This window comes from Ascaphus truei, chromosome 3 (genome assembly GCF_040206685.1).
Source record: "Ascaphus truei isolate aAscTru1 chromosome 3, aAscTru1.hap1, whole genome shotgun sequence".
NCBI classification, from domain to species: Eukaryota; Metazoa; Chordata; class Amphibia; order Anura; family Ascaphidae; genus Ascaphus; species Ascaphus truei.
In genome coordinates, this window is record NC_134485.1 from 65,939,907 (window position 1) to 65,960,055 (window position 20,149).

The 20,149-nt window shown below is 42.4% G+C and overlaps 1 protein-coding gene across 4 annotated transcripts in view; it reads left to right on the forward strand.

The window, feature by feature from the left end:
* Window positions 1–375: 375 nt before the first annotated feature.
* Window positions 376–20,149, forward strand: part of ANKRD13B (ankyrin repeat domain 13B) — a 135,080-nt gene continuing 115,306 nt past the window's right edge. For 3 of the 4 annotated variants that reach the window (XM_075594211.1, XM_075594210.1, XM_075594212.1), the window contains exon 1: window positions 377–982. Coding sequence is in view for 2 of the 4 variants with exons in the window: in XM_075594210.1 (XP_075450325.1) it covers window positions 881–982 (102 nt within the window). In the remaining 2 variants the exon portion in view is untranslated. Of the gene's footprint in view, window positions 983–20,149 lie in introns of all 4 variants that reach the window. The other variant, XM_075594209.1, reaches the window with a different exon arrangement.

Consider the following 20,149-nt stretch of genomic DNA (forward strand, 5'->3'; position numbering starts at 1 on the left):
ATAAACATGATCAGAAATGAAAAAAAAAAAAATGCATTGAAAAGACACACGTGAACCCTACATGGTGATAGACAATTTCAGAAAAAGAGTATTTCACCCAAATGAACTAGCTAATTTTACTTTCATATTGTGTATATGAGGTAGATAGGGCACTTCATTACAATACAATGTCAGCCATTTATATCAATATAATTCCACATTCATGGCAGCATGGGGGGAAGGGCAATAAAAAAAATGTCCAAGTGAGATAAAAATGGCCCATGTTCCAATAAATGCAGATGGTCCTCAGGACAGCCATGTATCAGCAGCCACACCTGTCAGTGAAGAGAGGCAGGGCTGGGAACTACAACTCCCATGATGCAAATCGCCCAGCCTGTGCCTGTCACTGGCCGCAGCCAGCACCATGCATAGCCAGCAGTGCCGTGGCAGCCCTGCCAGGGAGGAGTCCTGAGCCCACCAGGAGCCCCTGGCACTGCCTCACCCTTCCCCTCCAAGCTGCATTGCTTCTCTGCCTGTCGGTGGGATCCGGCTGCCTCCCTGCCATGCCTAAACTGGACCCTTTCTATTCTGCCTCTCCCTTCTAGTCTGTGCAGTGTGTGTGTGTGTGTGTGTGTGTGTGTGTGTGTGTGTGTGTGTGTCCGGGGCTGAGGACCGGCTGCTCCTGCTCTCCCCATCCCTGACAGGCTGCTGTGTGCAGACACACATACCCAGGCGCACAGACATTCATCCACAGCTTGTGTAAGAAGACCCCAGCCTATTCTAGCTGCCCCCCCCCCCCCCTCCCTTCCTCCAACCAAACCCCTCTCCTCTATCCACTCTCCCACACGGTTCTGCATGGTGATCTGGGGAGGAAGGGTGGACAACCCAGCATGAGGCGAGGATGATGCCAGCAAGGAAAGGTCCGGACAGCAGATACCCCCTGCACTGCTTGGTCTGGCATAATAAATGCAGAGAGCTGGAGAAGGAGCTCACCGAGAAGCAGGTGGGTTCATGTGCAAAGGGGCTTTTGTTGGTGTATAGGCAGTGAGTGTTGAGACCTGTATGTGCAGGGGAGGGGGGCACACAGGTTTTTTTTTGTGTGGGTAAGGGGGGGGGGGGGGGGCTGAGGGTATGTACATAAGCAGGGTCATGGCATGTGGTATATGGAAATATAATTACAGAGATGACCGTAGGTATACAGGTATAGAAGTCTGGAGGATGTATATAAGGGAGTGTGTACTGGGTATATTGAGCCAAATACTAACATGGGCAGAGAGTATATGGTTATATAGATAGGTAGTGGGCTCAGGGCATATGGATGAAGAAATAAGGAAGGGGCAAGTTGTATAGACTTGTGTAAATAAGAAGGGAGTAGAGGGAATATGCACATAGAAATATGGACTGGTCAAGGTGTATATCAGTAGTATATTGATTTAGAAATAGGGCTGTATATGGATTTATAAAGAGGGAGTGGGCAGATATATCAATTATAGGTAGGGGTAGGTGAAAAAGTGAGTGGGAAGCAGGTGGTGGTGCATGGATGTATGAAATATGAAGGTGGCAGGAGGTATATGCATAGTTGGGTTGGTGGATGCATCAGTAAGGTGAAGAATGTGCATAATTGTTGCAAGTGATATGGTAGGCATGGGGTAGGTGGGTATATGGATCTAAAAGTAGGACAGGGCATGGGTTTAGTAATATATTAGTGTGAGTGAGGGCAGTGAAGATATGCATTTATAAATACAGGAGGCAAAAGAGTAAGTGGATCTAGAGGGTTGAGTGTATGAGGCAGGTGGATATTTATTGGAGTGTGGCAGGTAATATGGATGTGTAATTAGTAGGAGGTACAGTACATAACTCCATGGAACATTGGGAAGGGGTAGGAGGTCGGGTATGTGCACTCAGAAATATTACAACCACACCCCCTGCCTTGTCTTGCAAGTATGGGCATCTAACCAACTTGAAATAAACAAGACAATGAAAACACATTATTCCTGCCCAGATGTATTTCCATTATTAGTAATATTAGAATTGCTGTGTGCAGTTGGGAAGCCTCGGGGATTAAGGGAAAACAGCGAAGGAATGAGGCGGCTGCAAATGTGTGGGCTTTTTATCCAAATTGCTGATGTGTTTTTTTAGGGACAGTCCCATTAAATAACAGAAATTGGAATCACAATAAAGTGAAACCTCTTAGCCATATAACACCTTTTTTTTTTTTACTATTATTATTTTTATTTACATTGCAACTTGGAGATGAACATCTAAAAGGTATAACATTTAAAAAAATATATACGAATAAACAATTAAGCTCATTTGAGGGCATTTACCCACCCAGGCAAGGATCTTGCGAAATTTCCAAAGTTGCAGGGATCAGGGGTGAGTTCTAAAACAGTTTTTGCCAAATCGCATTGGAGTCTATGCAACAAAAAATAAATAAACTAATTTCACATCAGTAATTCTGTAAACAAAGAAAACTGCTTAGACGTTTTTGCGTCATACTTGTAAACGAGAGGTAACTCGTAATGTATTTTTTTTCCTGGTAAAATATATTATAAATAAAAATAAATAAGGTATGAGATTATGATGACAAAGGAAAAAATAAAGGCAATATTTAACTAAATAAATACATGGTTTGCAAGTAACGGCATTTCTAACATGTTATTGAAGTTGTTTCCCCAACTCACAACTAAGGAGTAAATTCTATATAGTTCAAAATTGCTGTTCATGCCATTCTCGGGCAAAAATCCCCATTGACTTATTTTTGAAAAGGGTCAGTACGGCCACTTCAGATTATATCGTTTATACCCCTAAATTTAAATCTCTTATCAGCCCTTCTTTATAATGTATGTATGTCTTTATTTATATAGCGCCATTAATGTACATAGCGCTTCCCAGCAGTAATACACTTGACAATCATATAAATAACAAATAACTACAAATAACACATCATGGGAATAAGTGCATCAGACATAAAAGAAACATTGTGGAAAAGGAGTCCCTTCTCCGAAGAGCTTACAATCTAATTGGTAGGGAGAACGTACAGAGACAGTAGGAGGGAGTTCTGGTAAGTGCGTCTGCAGGGGGCCAAGCTTTATGTATCATGTGTTTAGTATTAGCAAGTGGGTCTTAAGGTGGGTCTTAAAGGTGGATAGAGAGGGTGCTAGTCAGGTATTGAGGGGAAGGGCTTTCCAGACGTGTGGGGCAGTCAGTGAGAAAGGTTTAAGGCGGGAGAGGGCTTTAGATAATGCACAACAAACTGAAGCCCCCCAACATGCATTCCAAGAAGGATTTCCATGCATATTTTAAAGTGCAGCACAGACATATACAGTATAGAGCTTTATGAAACGTTGTGACAATTGCTGCCCCTCATGAAATATACAGTGTCTGTTTATACATCCCCTGCTGTGTTCTGCATTATAATTAGGGGTTCCAGTTTTAGGTTGTAACCGAAAAACACAGCAGACTGATTATCTTGCACTTCCAGTTAAAGTCGATAAAAAGCATCATCTCCTATGCGTTTCACCTCTTATAGATGCCCAGCTGCAGGTAGGGGACAAAGAGAGCACATAGATTGTAAGAGAACTAACAATACGCCCACCAAGAAACACCAACGTTCAAATGTGTGTCAATTTTTTTTTCATTGTTAACACTGATAATCATCGATTTTATTTTATAATAAAATTAAAACACAGGAAACCCCCTTCCCACCCCCCCACCCCCACCACCCCCAAGAAACACAGATTTTCTAAAAACTATACACAGAAAACCGTAATCTTTAATTATAATCCCTGTCTCTGGAGGTCTGCAGCACACGCTTTGCTTTGATGGCAGTAAAAAGGTTTTCATCCATTACTAGCAAAACTGACGTAATAATCAAATACTCTATGTGAAATCATATTACTAACGTTTAAACTACTCTGCTGCCTATTTTCAAGTTACTTCGCTGTCGCGATAAGGTTTCAATTCGGTGGTATTATTGTCACCGTGGCAACTTCCAATGCAGGGTCTTGGTTAAGAGGACGATCATCTTTAAAGAATAAAAAAAAAAAACATGCATTAATATTTAGGCTGCATCAATATCAAAACAGGCGAGCAAAATAAAAGATAATAATAGAAATGTTTTATGATTTTATTTCCCCTGCACTGCCAGAGGGTTCCTGTAAAGAATCATAGGGGGGGCAGGGGGTGAAGGTACCAGTGACTACAAAAAGTTTCACCACCTTGGTTAGCCCCCCGTTGTACAACAAACATAATTGCCTCAAATCCATTATAAAGCTTGACCCCCACTGGCCCACATATTCAATTTTTCTAGGGAGATTTGGTAGAAAAATGCTGGTGGTCACTTCATATTCCATCAATCATCTATTGGGCTGAGGGAATAAATTATCACTGTTATCACACTAGAGATTACATTCCACTAACTCTATTAACTTTTAACGTAACACCCCTGTGTGCCTTGTATGTTTTAAATAAGTGTGTATTTTATAGTTCCTTGATTACTTTTTTTTTAACTGTACACTGTGTTCGGGGAAAAAAGGGACCCCTTTTGTTTTTTTATCATATTTTATGTGTTTCTCCCTCAATAACCCATAAATATTTGCCCAATTGTAGGTCTGTTATGTAGATTAACGTTACATAAGAAGGACAATGTAGACAATCAACTGATATCACCATATTATGGCAACAAGTACCAGATACACTGCGGGTAGGTTCAGGTTAATTAAAGAAAGAAATATATAAGTTTTTCCTTTGTAGCTCGTAAATGTGTTAAACTGTTGCAATCTAATCTGAAACACTAAGGCTCCGTCCATAGTTTAGCAGTCAGCACTCCTCCGCGCTCACGCTGAGGCTCGTCTGCGCAATCGGGAGCGATTGCATGTAATAGCAGACGAGCCAGCGTGATCGGGAGGAGGGGGGAGGCGGGGCACTGACGTCACTACACTGAGAAAGGCAGTATTACTGCCGAAACGTTGGATTCCTTGGCACAATAAACCCCCTTTTCATTGATGATTAAGACCGTGTGCCTGATTCTTCTTCTTCACTGGATCACTTTGGGACATCAGGAGCTCCCCAGAACCAGCGCACCGGCGGTTAAGTACCCCACTATCACCTGTATGTTTTGAGTACGTGCACTACCACCATTTCATGTACTGCAATGGAAAGCCCATATTGGCTTCAATGGGGCTTCTTCCTGCATGGTAGTGCCAGATTGCCTCTAAGGTCCTTTAACCCGTTGGCTGCCAGAAGGGTCTGCAACCCATTGCTTTGCTGCGAAAGGGTCGGGTCTAAAATAAACAGCCAGTCAGAATTGAGGTGCTTATCAATATGCTTGGATTCATTTCTGTCTTCATTCATACCTTTTTGCCCCACAAACCCCTTGCCCGGCTGTTCTACAACCTTTCATTTCAGTCATTAAGTACATCTACTGTTTGCCCCTACATCTTCAAATCCAGAAAGAGAAAAACCTGCTACTCTAAAGTCAATTATTTCCATGAATATAATGCTGGCTGTATACATAGAGCTATACAACCTTGGATGATATTATATGAGTATAATATAACAGGAGTCAGGCACAAAAAGATAAGAATACTTGCCCAAGTAATGTTAGTTTGGGTTTGGACTCAGATCTGGATCACACTGATGCAATTTTTGTCAACCTACAATTTTCTGTTTTATAGGCTTTCATAATGGGAAATGTGGAAGTTTTGGAGCAAAAAGATTTGCTTGTATGTATATCTTTATGTGTATAGCGCCATCCCTGTACATCGCGCTTTACAGCAGTAATACACGTAACATAATAATATGAGACATAATGGACATAAGCGCTTCAGACATAAAAGTAAACTTAGGAAAAGGAGTCCCTGCCCCGAAGAGCTTACAGTCTACGTTGTAAGAGGGAGAGATCTTACAGAGACAGTAGTAGGGTGTTCTAGTAAGTGCGTCTGCAGTGGGTCAAGGTAAATGCATCTGAGATCTATATTAGTTGCAGTAGAGTAATGTGGAGTTCAGTGGTTAAGATTCCATCTTGTCACGCCTGTATGCCCGCACACCTGGCAAGACCCCAGTACTGAGGTGGGAAGGGTATTACCACGCACCCACAGCAGTGAGGGCGTGCCCGGAGTGTGGTATGGCGTTGCCGGGCCTGTTGAGAGATGGTTAGATATACTTGCAACGCCTTGAGAGTTCAGAGTAAGAGTAGTGGTGTCCGTGCGCCAGAGTCCAGGGATACAGAAGTCAGAGTCGTCAAGTTCGTAAGCCAAAGTCCAGGGGTCACAGAGGTCAGCAAGGTAGAGTTCGTAGGCAGGGTTCAAGGGCAACAGAGAGCAGAGTACTCCAGGACGAGCAGAGGTCAAACCAGGTAAATCCAGGGTTAAGCAGGAGCAGGAACAAAGCTGGAACACAGAGGCGAGCCAAGCATAGGACTGCACACACAGGGGTAACAAGAGCTATGCGGAGCAATGAGAGAAAGGACAGACAGGGGTTATAAAGGAGGGAACACCAATGGGAGAGAGAGGAGGAGCAGAGGGTGAAGTGGGAGACAGCACGGATAGGTGAGGAGGAGAAGAGGAGGAGCCAGGAGGCAGAGAAAACCTAGAAGAGGCGCGTGTGCGCGCGCCCTCTGTAATTTGAGAGTGCGCGCACACAGGCTGCGTCACGCGGAGCGCCGCGCCGCGGGAACACCCGCAGAGGATGAGGGAGGAACGGAGGGGAAAGCCGCCGGAGGTAAGGGGACAGGAGTAGAGACCGAGGGGGGCTGAGAGCAGGGAACGCCGCAGCAAGGGACCGGGGACCGAGCGGGTGCGCGAGCCTTGCGGGGAGCGCGCACTGGCGCCGGGATAGCGTCAGAGGCTGCCTGAGGGGGACAGGTGTGGGTAAAGGAAGGGAGGCTAGCAGGGGAAGGATCAGAGGAGGTAGGCACGCATGGGACGTCAGGGACACATGAAGGGGAAGGAATCCCCTGAACCGTCACACATCTAAGGCTGAGTCCCCACGCCACTCAGGGTACATGTAGTGGGAAACAGTGCCACACAAATTGATTTAGGAAGCATTTATTAAAGATAAAAGTGAGGTAACATAAAACTCACACATAAAATAGCTGCTCCAGAGCCACAACGCCAGCCTCTCCGGTGCAGTGTGTTCCTGCTCACCATGTCCGGAATGCAGGACTGCTACCCCTTCATGCAGGTGCCGGCTACGGTGTCCTCGTGCAGACAAACAGTACTTCCGGTCCAGGTCTCTGCATGCACAACGCGTTTCGGATCTAGTAATCCTTTCGAAGGAGGCCCTGAGTGGCTTTCAATGACGAACAGAGGGAGAAGGAGTGGGACTGACTGCCAAGAAGGAGCAGCTTAAAGATACCTATAGCAACACACAGTACCACACAGGCCCATGTGAGTACATTTTTCTGTGCATTCCCCATCACCTCTGTTATTGTATTTGTTTACATTATGGTCTGATATTGTATTTGACCCTCGTTTGCGCCCCCCTATTTCTCTCATCCATGCATCAGCGCCTTTATGGAATGGTGATCCAGGGCAGGCCAGTCCTGTTTCTCAAGTAACTATTTTTCATAAGCTGCATCCATGGTGAGTACGACCGTGCGTGTGGCGTCCCTCGCGCCTGTAGCTGGAGCGATTTGTGGCCATGGGGTAGACGCCACGGGGAGGCGTGACCGTGGCATCACGGAGCTGGTTCCCCCACATTGGGTGAACCGCTTACGTAACACGGCCGTCGCGGGATAGAAACAAATGTATTTGTCTGCTCACAGATCGCGAGCGCCGGCGCTTCTCATCGCGCGTGCGGTCGCATGCTCTATGGCCTGCATGGTATTTTAATCGTGCCATGCGCGTGGTCGCGCTCACCATGGACGCGGCCTAAGAGTGCAGTACTGATGGAAACCAGAATGTATAGGGATTAGAAAACAAGGTTAGGTTGGTGTAAGAGATGTGTGCAGAGGTACATTTAATGGGGACCGATTAGGTGAAATTAAGTCCCGGCTTTATTGCGCCTGTTCCTTTAACAAGGAAAAACATACAAAATAAAGGCCTACTCCACTTTGCAGAATAACTAAACCTTTACTCCAGCCCTTTCTAACTGGGTGGGTAGCTAAGCTGGTTACCACCCTAAACACACACACACACACACACACACACACACACACACACACACACACACACACACACACACACACACACACACACACATACACACACACACACACAACAGTCCAACAAGAAAGTCTCTTATCTGTTTCTGTTGTTGTTGCTGTAGGGGAAGGCCTGTCTGTTCTCCTGGGTCAGCATCCTTGTGTGCTATGGCACTCTCTGTGTCCAGATATAGAGGTCTTGTCCCCTTGTCTTGCTGTCAGCATACAGTCCTTTTGTGTGCATCAAGACATCATATTTTCCTCAGGGCAGCCCAGTTGTGGGCTAAGGAAATCTCTGCAGTCCTCTTTCTCCTTATGTCAGCCCAAATGTAACCTAAGGAATCTCTCTCCTGTTTCTCACATCAGGCTGTTCTAAAAGTCCTAATCAGCCAGGTGGAGTCTGGTTGATTGCCTGTGTGTAACTAATCAGCACACTGCTGGATTTAGAAGAAGTTTCTCTAAAACAGTGATAAGTCCCTGTTACAGTTGGCAATACAGCGGCCATTGGTGAGCAGCCTACCATTATTGCCTGCTTAAAAGACTTCAGTCCTAAGCCCAGGTGGCTCATCAGGTTTAATCATTTCTCTGCATGACCCCAGGAGGCTGCTACCCAGTCGGGACTTGCACGCGGTTTGTTTCTCCTAAACACCTGCCCTGCAAGTGGGTTCTGAGGACTGGTGTTGAGAAGACAGTAGGCATTAGGAGAAGGCAGTTAGGGTCTGCAGTCTTAACTATTGGAATTCCCCAATAATGTTTTCGGTTCTCCATTCTCTAAGTAGAACCTTAGAAATGTGCAGTCATGCTCAGTGTCACTTTATATTGCTGCTTCTTCATTTTCATGGCGTGGGTGCTCCCAGTAAAAAATGCAGCTCAAACATATATGCTTGTGCATGACTGCATAGAGAAAGGAGTCCTACCTTGTTGTTTTATTAGAAGCTATGGCCTGGCAAAAAATAACAACAGATGCATTTTTTTTCCATAACTAAATGTTTTTGTGCTCGTCTGAAATACCCATACTTGTAACCCCAAAAGCCAACAGAACAGCAGCTAGGACTGGCAGTATTTCTCTTTATCCTTATTTGGTGAATATCCTTAAAATAGATCTACCCTGATGTTTTTTTTTCTTCCCTTCTGAGGTCTGAATTGTGCACAATCCATTTACAAGTGGGTTTTATGGTGTGTTTATGGTCCTCGTTTACTACTCCAATAACCTCTCAACTCTTCAATTTGGTTGTGACAGAGCACATCAGCCAGCTGTTTCATGAAGGCCTGTGACTACAAAGAGGTTAATATGTACTCTCTCTTAAATAGTGTGGTGTAGGGACACACTAGATAAGTAGACTCTTGAATATAGTCATTGCTTATTTCATTTGTTCTTAGAACTCATATTGTACAGTACACATTGGATCATTATAGCACTATACCCATTAATTCCCATGCAGGTGTAGGCCGCCAAATTTTTGTACCCCCCCCCCCCCCAAGGAAGTTGACACTGACAAAAATAATGTGTTTTTTGAAAACTGACCAGTATACCTATAAAAGCAAATACAATGCCTTAAACAGCCTTAATCTTCTTCTCTGAAGAGAACAGGGATCTGAATAATAATATTGAAGCCTACAGCCGGTGAGCCGGTAATGCTAATTCATGGATTACCTTAATGAATGCATACATTAGAGCTTCATGCAACAATAAGCTGCCATGGTGGGTATGGATCGGATCCTCCTGTTGGTTGAAGATATATATAGCACGGAAAAACCCTTCAAAACTACAGTAGCCCTCTACAAGTGTCCATAGTCCATGTGTTTGGAGTTACTTTAACATCTTTTCTTCAAGGTATGATAACTATATACAAATATATTCAGGGACAATACAAGGAGCTTTCAAAAGAACTATTCATCCCACAGGCAGTACAAACGACTCAGGGGCACCCCTTAAGGTTAGAGGAAAGGAAATTTCACCAGCAACAAAGGAAAGGGTTCTTTACAGTAAGGGCAGTTAAAATGTGGAATTCATTACCCATGGAGACTGTGATGGCAGATACAATAGATTTGTTCCAAAAAAGGTTGGACATCTTTTTAGATGGAAAAGGTATACAGGGATATACCAAATAAGTATACATGGGAAGGATGTTGATCCAGGGATTAATCCGATTGCCAATTCTTGGAGTCAGGAAGGAATGAATTTTTCCCCTTAATGGGGTTTTTTGTTTGCCTTCCTCTGGATCAATAAGTAAGTATAGATATAGGATAAAGTATCTGTTGTCTAAATTTAGCATAGGTTGAACTTGATGAACCTACGTCTTTTTTCAACCTCATCTACTATGTAACTATGTAACTATGTAAGAGAGGCCTGCAAGAAAGGGCCCCGTCTTGTATTTTCTGCAGGCAGAACTTTGTAGGGATGATGAAAGTGCAGAATGTTGCTTGTGATTTTTGTCTGCCAGATGTGACATTTTGCTCCAGATATCTTCCATATCTAAATGGAACCTGACAAAGCCCCAGCTGATTTTTTTCCTGAGCAGACAAATGATACAAACACCCTGTCACAGATCGCTCGCATTGTGTTCACTACAACAGGTTTACTCTGGCATGCAGTTCTAGAGTGTCTGTGTCAGCATCCAAACAGAGCCATTTAAGCATGATCTATTACTGGAACTGCATAAAGGTGTCCCAGAGATCAGGTAACCATTTGATAATCCAGTCCTTAACCGTTAACCCATTGTTGCCAGGAAAAACAGCAATACATTGCCACTCTCGCATCAAAGAGGGTATGACTTAGGGCCGTTCTATAATGTCTGCGGCCGTGCTCGCATGTGCGAACGCGCGTGCACGTGCCGCATGCTTTTCGTGTGTATGCTGTGAGTGAAGGTACTGTGTGTATATGTGTGTGTATGTGTGCATATGTGTGTATATGTGTGTGTAGAGATTGTGAGTTATGTATTAAATAAAGTTAAAAATTTTAAAAAAAAATAATAAAAATAATTTTTATTTATTTAACTTTGACACATACACACTCACACACTGACATACACATACACATACACATACATACATAGACACATACACACTCACACATTGACATACACATACACACATACACATACATACATAGACACATACACACTCACACACTGACATACACATACACATACACATACACATACATACATAGACACATACACACTCACACACTGACATACACATACACACATACACATACATACATAGACACATACACACTCACACACTCACATACACATACATACATACACATACATACATAGACACATACATACTCACACACTGACATACACATACACACATACACATACATACATAGACACATACATACTCACACACTGACATACACATACACACACACATACATACATAGACACATACACACTCACACACTGACATACACATACACACATACACATACATACATAGACACATACACACTCACACACTGACATACACATACACACATACACATACATACATAGACACATACACACTCACACACTGACATACAAATACACACATGCACATACATACATAGACACATACACACTCACACACTGACATACACATACACACATACACATACATACATAGACACATACACACTCACACACTGACATACACATACACACATACACATACATACATAGACACATACACACTCACACACTGACATACAAATACACACACACATACATACATAGACACATACACACTCACACACTGACATACAAATACACACACACATACATACATAGACACATACACACTCACACACTGACATACAAATACACACACACTGACATACATAGACACATACACACTCACACACTGACATACAAATACACACACACATACATACATAGACACATACACACTCACACACTGACATACAAATACACACATGCACATACATACATAGACACATACACACTCACACACTGACATACACATACATACATAGACACATACACACTCACACACTGACATACACATACATACATAGACACATACACACACATACATACATACTCACACACTGACATACACATACATACATAGACACATACACACACATACATACATACACACTCACACACTGACATACACATACATACATAGACACATACACACACATACATACATACACACTCACACACTGACATACACATACATACATAGACACATACACACACATACATACATACACACTCACACACTGACATACACATACATACATAGACACATACACACACATACATACATACACACTCACACACTGACATACACATACATACATAGACACATACACACACATACATACATACACACTCACACACTGACATACACATACATACATAGACACATACACACACATACATACATACTCACACACTGACATACACATACATACATAGACACATACACACACATACATACATACACACTCACACACTGACATACACATACATACATAGACACATACACACACATACATACATACACACTCACACACTGACATACACATACATACATAGACACATACACACACATACATACATACACACTCACACACTGACATACACATACATACATAGACACATACACACACATACATACATACACACTCACACACTGACATACACATACATACATAGACACATACACACACATACATACATACACACTCACACACTGACATACACATACATACATAGACACATACACACACATACATACATACACACTCACACACTGACATACACATACATACATAGACACATACACACACATACATACATACACACTCACACACTGACATACACATACATACATAGACACATACACACACATACATACATACACACTCACACACTGACATACACATACATACATAGACACATACACACACATACATACATACACACTCACACACTGACATACACATACATACATAGACACATACACACACATACATACATACACACTCACACACTGACATACACATACATACATAGACACATACACACACATACATACATACACACTCACACACTGACATACACATACATACATAGACACATACACACACATACATACATACATACACACTCACACACTGACATACACATACATACATAGACACATACACACACATACATACATACACACTCACACACTGACATACACATACATACATAGACACATACACACACATACATACATACACACTCACACACTGACATACACATACATACATAGACACATACATACATAGACACATACACACTCACACACTGACATACACATACATACATAGACACATACACACACATACATACATACACACTCACACACTGACATACACATACATACATAGACACATACACACACATACATACATACACACTCACACACTGACATACACATACATACATAGACACATACACACACATACATACATACACACTCACACACTGACATACACATACATACATAGACACATACATACATAGACACATACACACTCACACACTGACATACACATACATACATAGACACATACACACACATACATACATACACACTCACACACTGACATACACATACATACATAGACACATACATACATAGACACATACACACTCACACACTGACATACACATACATACATAGACACATACACACTCACACACTGACATACACATACATACATAGACACATACACACACATACATACATTACAGCGCCGGTAGCGGCGCAAAATCATTAATTTCCTCATCTTCTCCTTCGTCGGTCCGCTCCAAGCTCCCTGCCATGCGCGCGCGGCCCTATTATAGAATGGCTGGCTATCCTCAGCCAAATAAAACTGCCGTGCGCACGCGCGGTGTAGCGCGTACGCACGGTGTAGCGCGCACGCACGGTGTAGCGCGCACGCACGGTGTAGCGCGCACGCACGGTGTAGCGCGCACGCACGGTGTAGTGCGCGCCCGCACTATAGAACCAGCTTTAGATACAAGTTTTCCCTACTCCAACTCACTGATTTGATTTAGGGATATTTAAAAGGTGAATCTTTGGCCATTTATGCGATTTACATTTTTTTAAATTGCTTCTATTTTCCTTTTCTCATTTTGATCGCATTATTTAGTGTGACATGCTTCAGTCATTTTCTGTTTTAAATGTCACACAACAAATTTACGGGCTCATAAAAATGGCGGCTATTGTGAGTTGCGAGCACTTTACAGATCAACCCATTGCAGCCCATTATAATCACTGCAGCATTTTATATACTATGGGAAGGAGCCATTAAAGAGCGAAGTATGCACTGTATATTGTGTATCATTTGTAATTGTGCTTATTTATTATCATTATTATTATTATTATTATGTAATTGTGTAATTATTATGTCATAATGTCCGTGGTTTCCAACCTTTGCTTGGTTAAGGAACTGTATGTGAAATTCTAAGGAACCCCCAACCCTCTCTAACAGCGCGTTTGAGATCCGATGCATTGTAAATTCTTCTTTATTGGGTACAATTTTAAAATTACAGGGGACCCTTTAGAGATGCCAAGGGAACCCAAGGGTTCCTAGGAACCCTGGTTGAAAAACACAGCCTTATGTATTGTAGTTATTACAGTAGATAGGATTTGAGGCTTAAAGTTGGAAACATTGTTGTATAAGGCATAGAGTTTTGTTCAAGCTACAAGCATGTAACAAAGTCCTTATTGAGGAGGTTACTATAAAACAGGGGCACGCAAACTTTTTTTGCTGTGCCCCTCTTGCCTTCTCCTCTCCGTTCTGAGCCCTCCCTCCCTACCTCTGACATCAGATCACGTGACCCGCAGCGTCATTTGATGCGTGTAACGAAACGTCACATGACCCCGTGACGTCATTTGACGCCGCGTTGCCATGGACACAAGTGACGCTGGCGGAGTCCAGGTAAGTTTTAGAGTTGCAGGGGCCTCACGCAATCCCCCGGCATTTAATTTAAATGCCTCGGGGAAGAGCGCGGGGCCTCTACAACCGCCCGCGGCCCCCCCCCAGACAAATCCAGCGCCCCCACTTTGTGCACCACTGCTATAAAACATGAACACATTGTGCTATTATCATTGATCAAAGTCTCCAGGCTGCAAAAGTGGGGCGACAAAAATGATATCAGATCGATGATGGATAAATATTCCCCTAGAAAGCAGCAGGGTTTTCTTTTACAATCTGCAGCAGTATTTTTGCACTGGTCTTGCTCCCGTTTTGTAGCCAGAAGACTTTGATAAATGATCACCATAGAAACTGACAACAGATAAGTGCTCATTTCCCTACCTGCTGTAAAGCCGCAGAACATATGTAAGCACCGCTTTGTCTGTATTTAGCATCCCTGTGTCTCTCTCCTGAGCATTTTTGGGTTCCTCAGTTGTATTTAGACCTGTTACCTTTGTGTGGAGGCTGCTCTTTATATATAATCCTCTTTCAGTGAAGTACTTTCTCATATTTTCAGTAAATGGCCTTTTGATTTAACATGGATTTATTTTTCTCTGAAAAATCCTTGTCTGGGTATCTTATTTATCTTTGCTCTTGTGTGGTATTCATGTGGGTCTCCACTTTTATTTTCGCTATGATTTGAACCAATGGAGTAGGGCATGACTTCTCCATCCTGGAAAGATAAGGAGCTATTATTGTCCTCCATGTGAATGGGAGACATCCTGGAAATTATGGATGGGAGGCTGGCCGAGGCACAAGAATAGGTTGACACACAGTGATACATTTGAGCATCTTCTGCATACAGATGCTAATAACGTCACCCATGGATAGTTTAGAAAGATAAAAGGATAATAGATTATGTATTCCCTTAAGGATATAAAATTAGTCAAAGAAGTGGTGGTTATGCCGGAAGTAAATTGTGAAAGTCTGAAAAGGACCTTCCCAGAAGAACGATGGCTAAAAAATCATCAACTGTGTTAAAAGCTGCATAGTGGTCCAGGAGGAGGTGGCAATACAAGATCACAGACAACCTTGGTCAACTCTGTTTTCAAAGTGTGTGGAGGTCAAAAGCCTACAGTAATTGCAGAGCATTGATGAGAGTTTTGAAGTCAAGATAGTTAACAGTGTTAGAAAATTCAAAATGTTCTAGAAATTTGGAAGAAAAAGGGGACAACACATGGCAGTAGTGGCTGAGACAATAGGATTATTATTCTCTGTCTTTGTGATTTTTCTGTATAGATCATACCTAATTCGGGGGGAAAATGCCAGATTTGTATTGTGTCAAATTACACGTTGTCTTGGGACAATTTTGAGCTTAAAGCTGCAGTTCAGGCTTTAAAAAAAAAATGTTTTTATAGTTTTTTTTTTACTTCAATAGTTTCATGTGGGCAATCTCTACTTACCTAAAGAACTGCATAGCTGCTGGTCAATTCGTTCTCCATCTATTGATCGGCAAAGTTTGGCGACATCTTTAAATATGGGGAATGTATTTCCTCTGTTTCTGTCACTCAGTGGAAGCTCATGAATATTCATGAGCACTCCTGCACTGACATGTGCAAGAGGGAGGGCAGGGCTCACAAAGGGGTGTGCCAGGACTTGTGACAGGACACGAAGGGGCAGTGCCGTAGCAAATGGCTGTTAAAATAGAATACAAGAAAATTGGTCTTTCAAAGTTGTTTTTTTAAAAACATAAAATGCTAAAAGTATTTTTTCTTACTACAGAACTAATTTATTAAAAAAAAACCACACATGCAGGATATTGACTGAACTGCAGCTTTAATCAATAGGCCCCATTGAATGGTAGTTATGCCAGCAATGATGGTAGTTTTGTTGTTTAGCAATAGAGACAAGTTAAACCAAGATACCATTTGAATTTGTTATGAAGTAAGCGTTAGTGTGTGACATCCTCCAGAGATGTCCAGAGCTAGTGGTACAAGCACATGAGCAGAGATTTGGGAGTTTAGCCAAGTTTAGGAGCATGTGAGGTGAGAGCGCTGGAGTAAAGGAGGAAAAACAGGTCAGTGGGAAAGTGAGTTATGGGCATGAACAACGTTATCAAACTCTGTGAGAGGGGAGAGGATGGTGCGTTTATAGCTCAGCGTATATGTGTGTTCAGGTAATTTAACTGTGCATAAGACATTAACAGAACCAAGTTAGTGGTAGGCTAAAAAAGGGGCAAAGTACAATTTGTTTCATGAAACGAGATGGTTTTAGTGAGGGTTAAGAGGGGGCAGGGTAATTATTTTCCTATGCAGCCCAGCGTGTATCAGGATTCCCCATTGCCTTGTTTGGTTGTGGCAAAGACTGGAAATAAACCCATATTTACTAAGCACTGCTCTGCCATGCAACAGCTTCCTACGCTAGGAGACGCCGTATGGCCTATTAAAGTAAATGGGCTGTACAGTTTCTTCCAGCGCTGGATGGTATTTTATGGCATAGCATAGATGTTACAATTTGGTGCACGTGAGGTGGGTTACCATTGTTACAGTATTGGCATGGACGGTGACACGTCGAGCCAAAAGTCACAGGTTACACAGATGAACCGACAGTTGGCTTTTTATTGTTCTTAGTTCCGCTTTCTGTGTAGTATTCTGTACCCCGAACTCGGAAGGGTTAAAAGGATGTGCAGCTTTCAAGAGGAAGTGATTGAATAGGTTTTTTTTCTCCAGGTTACACAGTCTTGCTTAACCTGTCAGTCTGTGCATAGACACACAACACACACCTCAAATACAAATGTACACACTCCTGCCCACAAAAGGTATTCAACATAAGCAAAGACACACTCAGTTGTCAAAATGGCTTAAAAATGATCTACATTTATTAAATATTGGGACACAGCTCCTTGGACTATATTTTAGTAAGATTTTTGCTCTAAAAATATAAAGGGGATGAGCTCTCCCTTTATATGAACCCCCTTTTTTTTTTTAAATTAAAACGAAGTGTAATTCTAAGTTTATAAATAAAATAAAGTAGTGTGGAAATATAAAAGCAGTGATACTCTGAACCTGTACCACACTTCACACACAGTATACACAAATAGAAAATACACTGGCAAGTAGAGAGGGTACAGTGCTAGCTAGTACAGTACAAAACATTACTATGTATAAAAATGTGCTAGAAATTATAACCTGGTTATCTAGTATTTAAAGATGCCAAACCTAATGGATTGAGTTATATTAATTAGTATGGCATTTACTTTATTGTGAATATTATTGTAAACTTTGCACTATGATTTATTGGGACTATTCCTGCCTCTCACCTGTCTCCCTTTCAATCTATCCTTAATGATATTGCTAGAATGACATTCCTCTCTCCTAAACCTGTCTCCGCGTCTCTCCTGCTGAAATCCTTCTCCTGCTTCCTATCAATTCCTGTATTACAACAAAATTCTCCTCCTCACTTTCAAGGCTATGCACTCTGACCCTTCGTACATCTCAGCCCTAATCTCTCGCTATACTCCGTCCCGACTTCTGCGTTCTGCTCAAGGATGTGTTCTGTCTACCCCTTTTGTATCTGTAACGGTGTTTCCCCCACCCAATCTCATATTGGCCCTATCATGTAGAAACTGACCCCATGTTACCTGTAGTATAGTGTGGTGCACCTGCTGGTTTACAGGACTCCTGAGTCTCCCGCGATGTTATGGGGGATATCATCAGGACTGGCTCTCCAGGTCTGGCTGAGTCATACTCACTCTTGGTACAGGGCCTCCATCTCTTCCAGACCCCCAATGTTGTAGGGAGGAGTCTCTGAAAGAGAACCTCTATGTGCAGCTTCTCCCTGAATGACTCCAGGCTCAGGCAAGAAGGGTTCTTTATAAACGGCATACTTTATTTCTCCATGAACCGGCAGACTACCCATTTTGCAGCCAATCTTCTCAGCCGCTCATCATAATAGGTTGCCAACCCAAAGGAAGTCCCTGGCCCTGCACTTCCAGTCAAGGGCACTGAAAGCAGGCCTAGCTCTTCCCTTACTCCCTGGTGGAGTAAGGGGAATAGTCTCCCTCCACTCCCCTAAGGGAGGGCCACAAACTGCCAGAGCCCTGCACAGTTTGGTATGGATGACTATCCTCTTTCAAGGGGGAAGAGGAATTGCTAAATTCAGGAAATGCTATGCAATAAGTAGTTCCAATAGGCACCACCCCTGTGTCACTGTAATTGGACACAGAGCCTGATGACACTATCTTCACTGTTTTACTGCACAGCATAGATGTGTGGGGGGAAACCCCATGATTACTCCTGGCAAACCTGCCCTTACCAGGGATTACTGCACAGGAGGAGAAAGAACTATAACCCCAAAACTACACAGGGTTACATATTTAAAGTCCTCTGCCACCTTAAACCTCTCTCACTCACTGCCCCGCACCTCTGAAATGTCCTTCCCCTCAATACCCGACCAGCACCCTCTCTATCCACCTTTAGGACCTTTATTAAACACACCTCTATAACTAAGCATATGGATAACTTTGTGGCTGATACTATACATCTCGGATGCACTGACGTTGACCCCTTGCAGACACACTTACCAAAACTCCCTTCTACTGTCTCTGCAAGTTCTCCCTACTTACTAATTACATTGTAAGCTCTTCGGGGCAGGGACTCACTTTTCCTAATGTTAATTTTTGTGTCTCAAGCGCTTATTCCCATTACGTGTTAAATTATTATGTCGCGTGTATTGCTGCTGTGAAGCGCTATGTACATGGATGGCGCTATATAAATAAAGATATACATACATACTATCAGTTTTGTTTCGTAATTCATTCATGCATTTTTCTGGATACATTTACTGATGACCCCAACCTATTTTTACTACTGTTTAAAAAAAAAATCTTTACGAGGGAAGTCTTAATCAGCTGTGCGTTTTGAAAACGTAATATATTAAGAGCACGCACCCATGTAATTCATATGACTTTACTGTATCAATATATACTGTATTGTATATACTGTAGTAAAGTGGCCATTTGAGCTGCTTTCTGCCAAACATCCCCATTGACTTCTATGGGGATTATTTTCAGAAAATCACTCCAA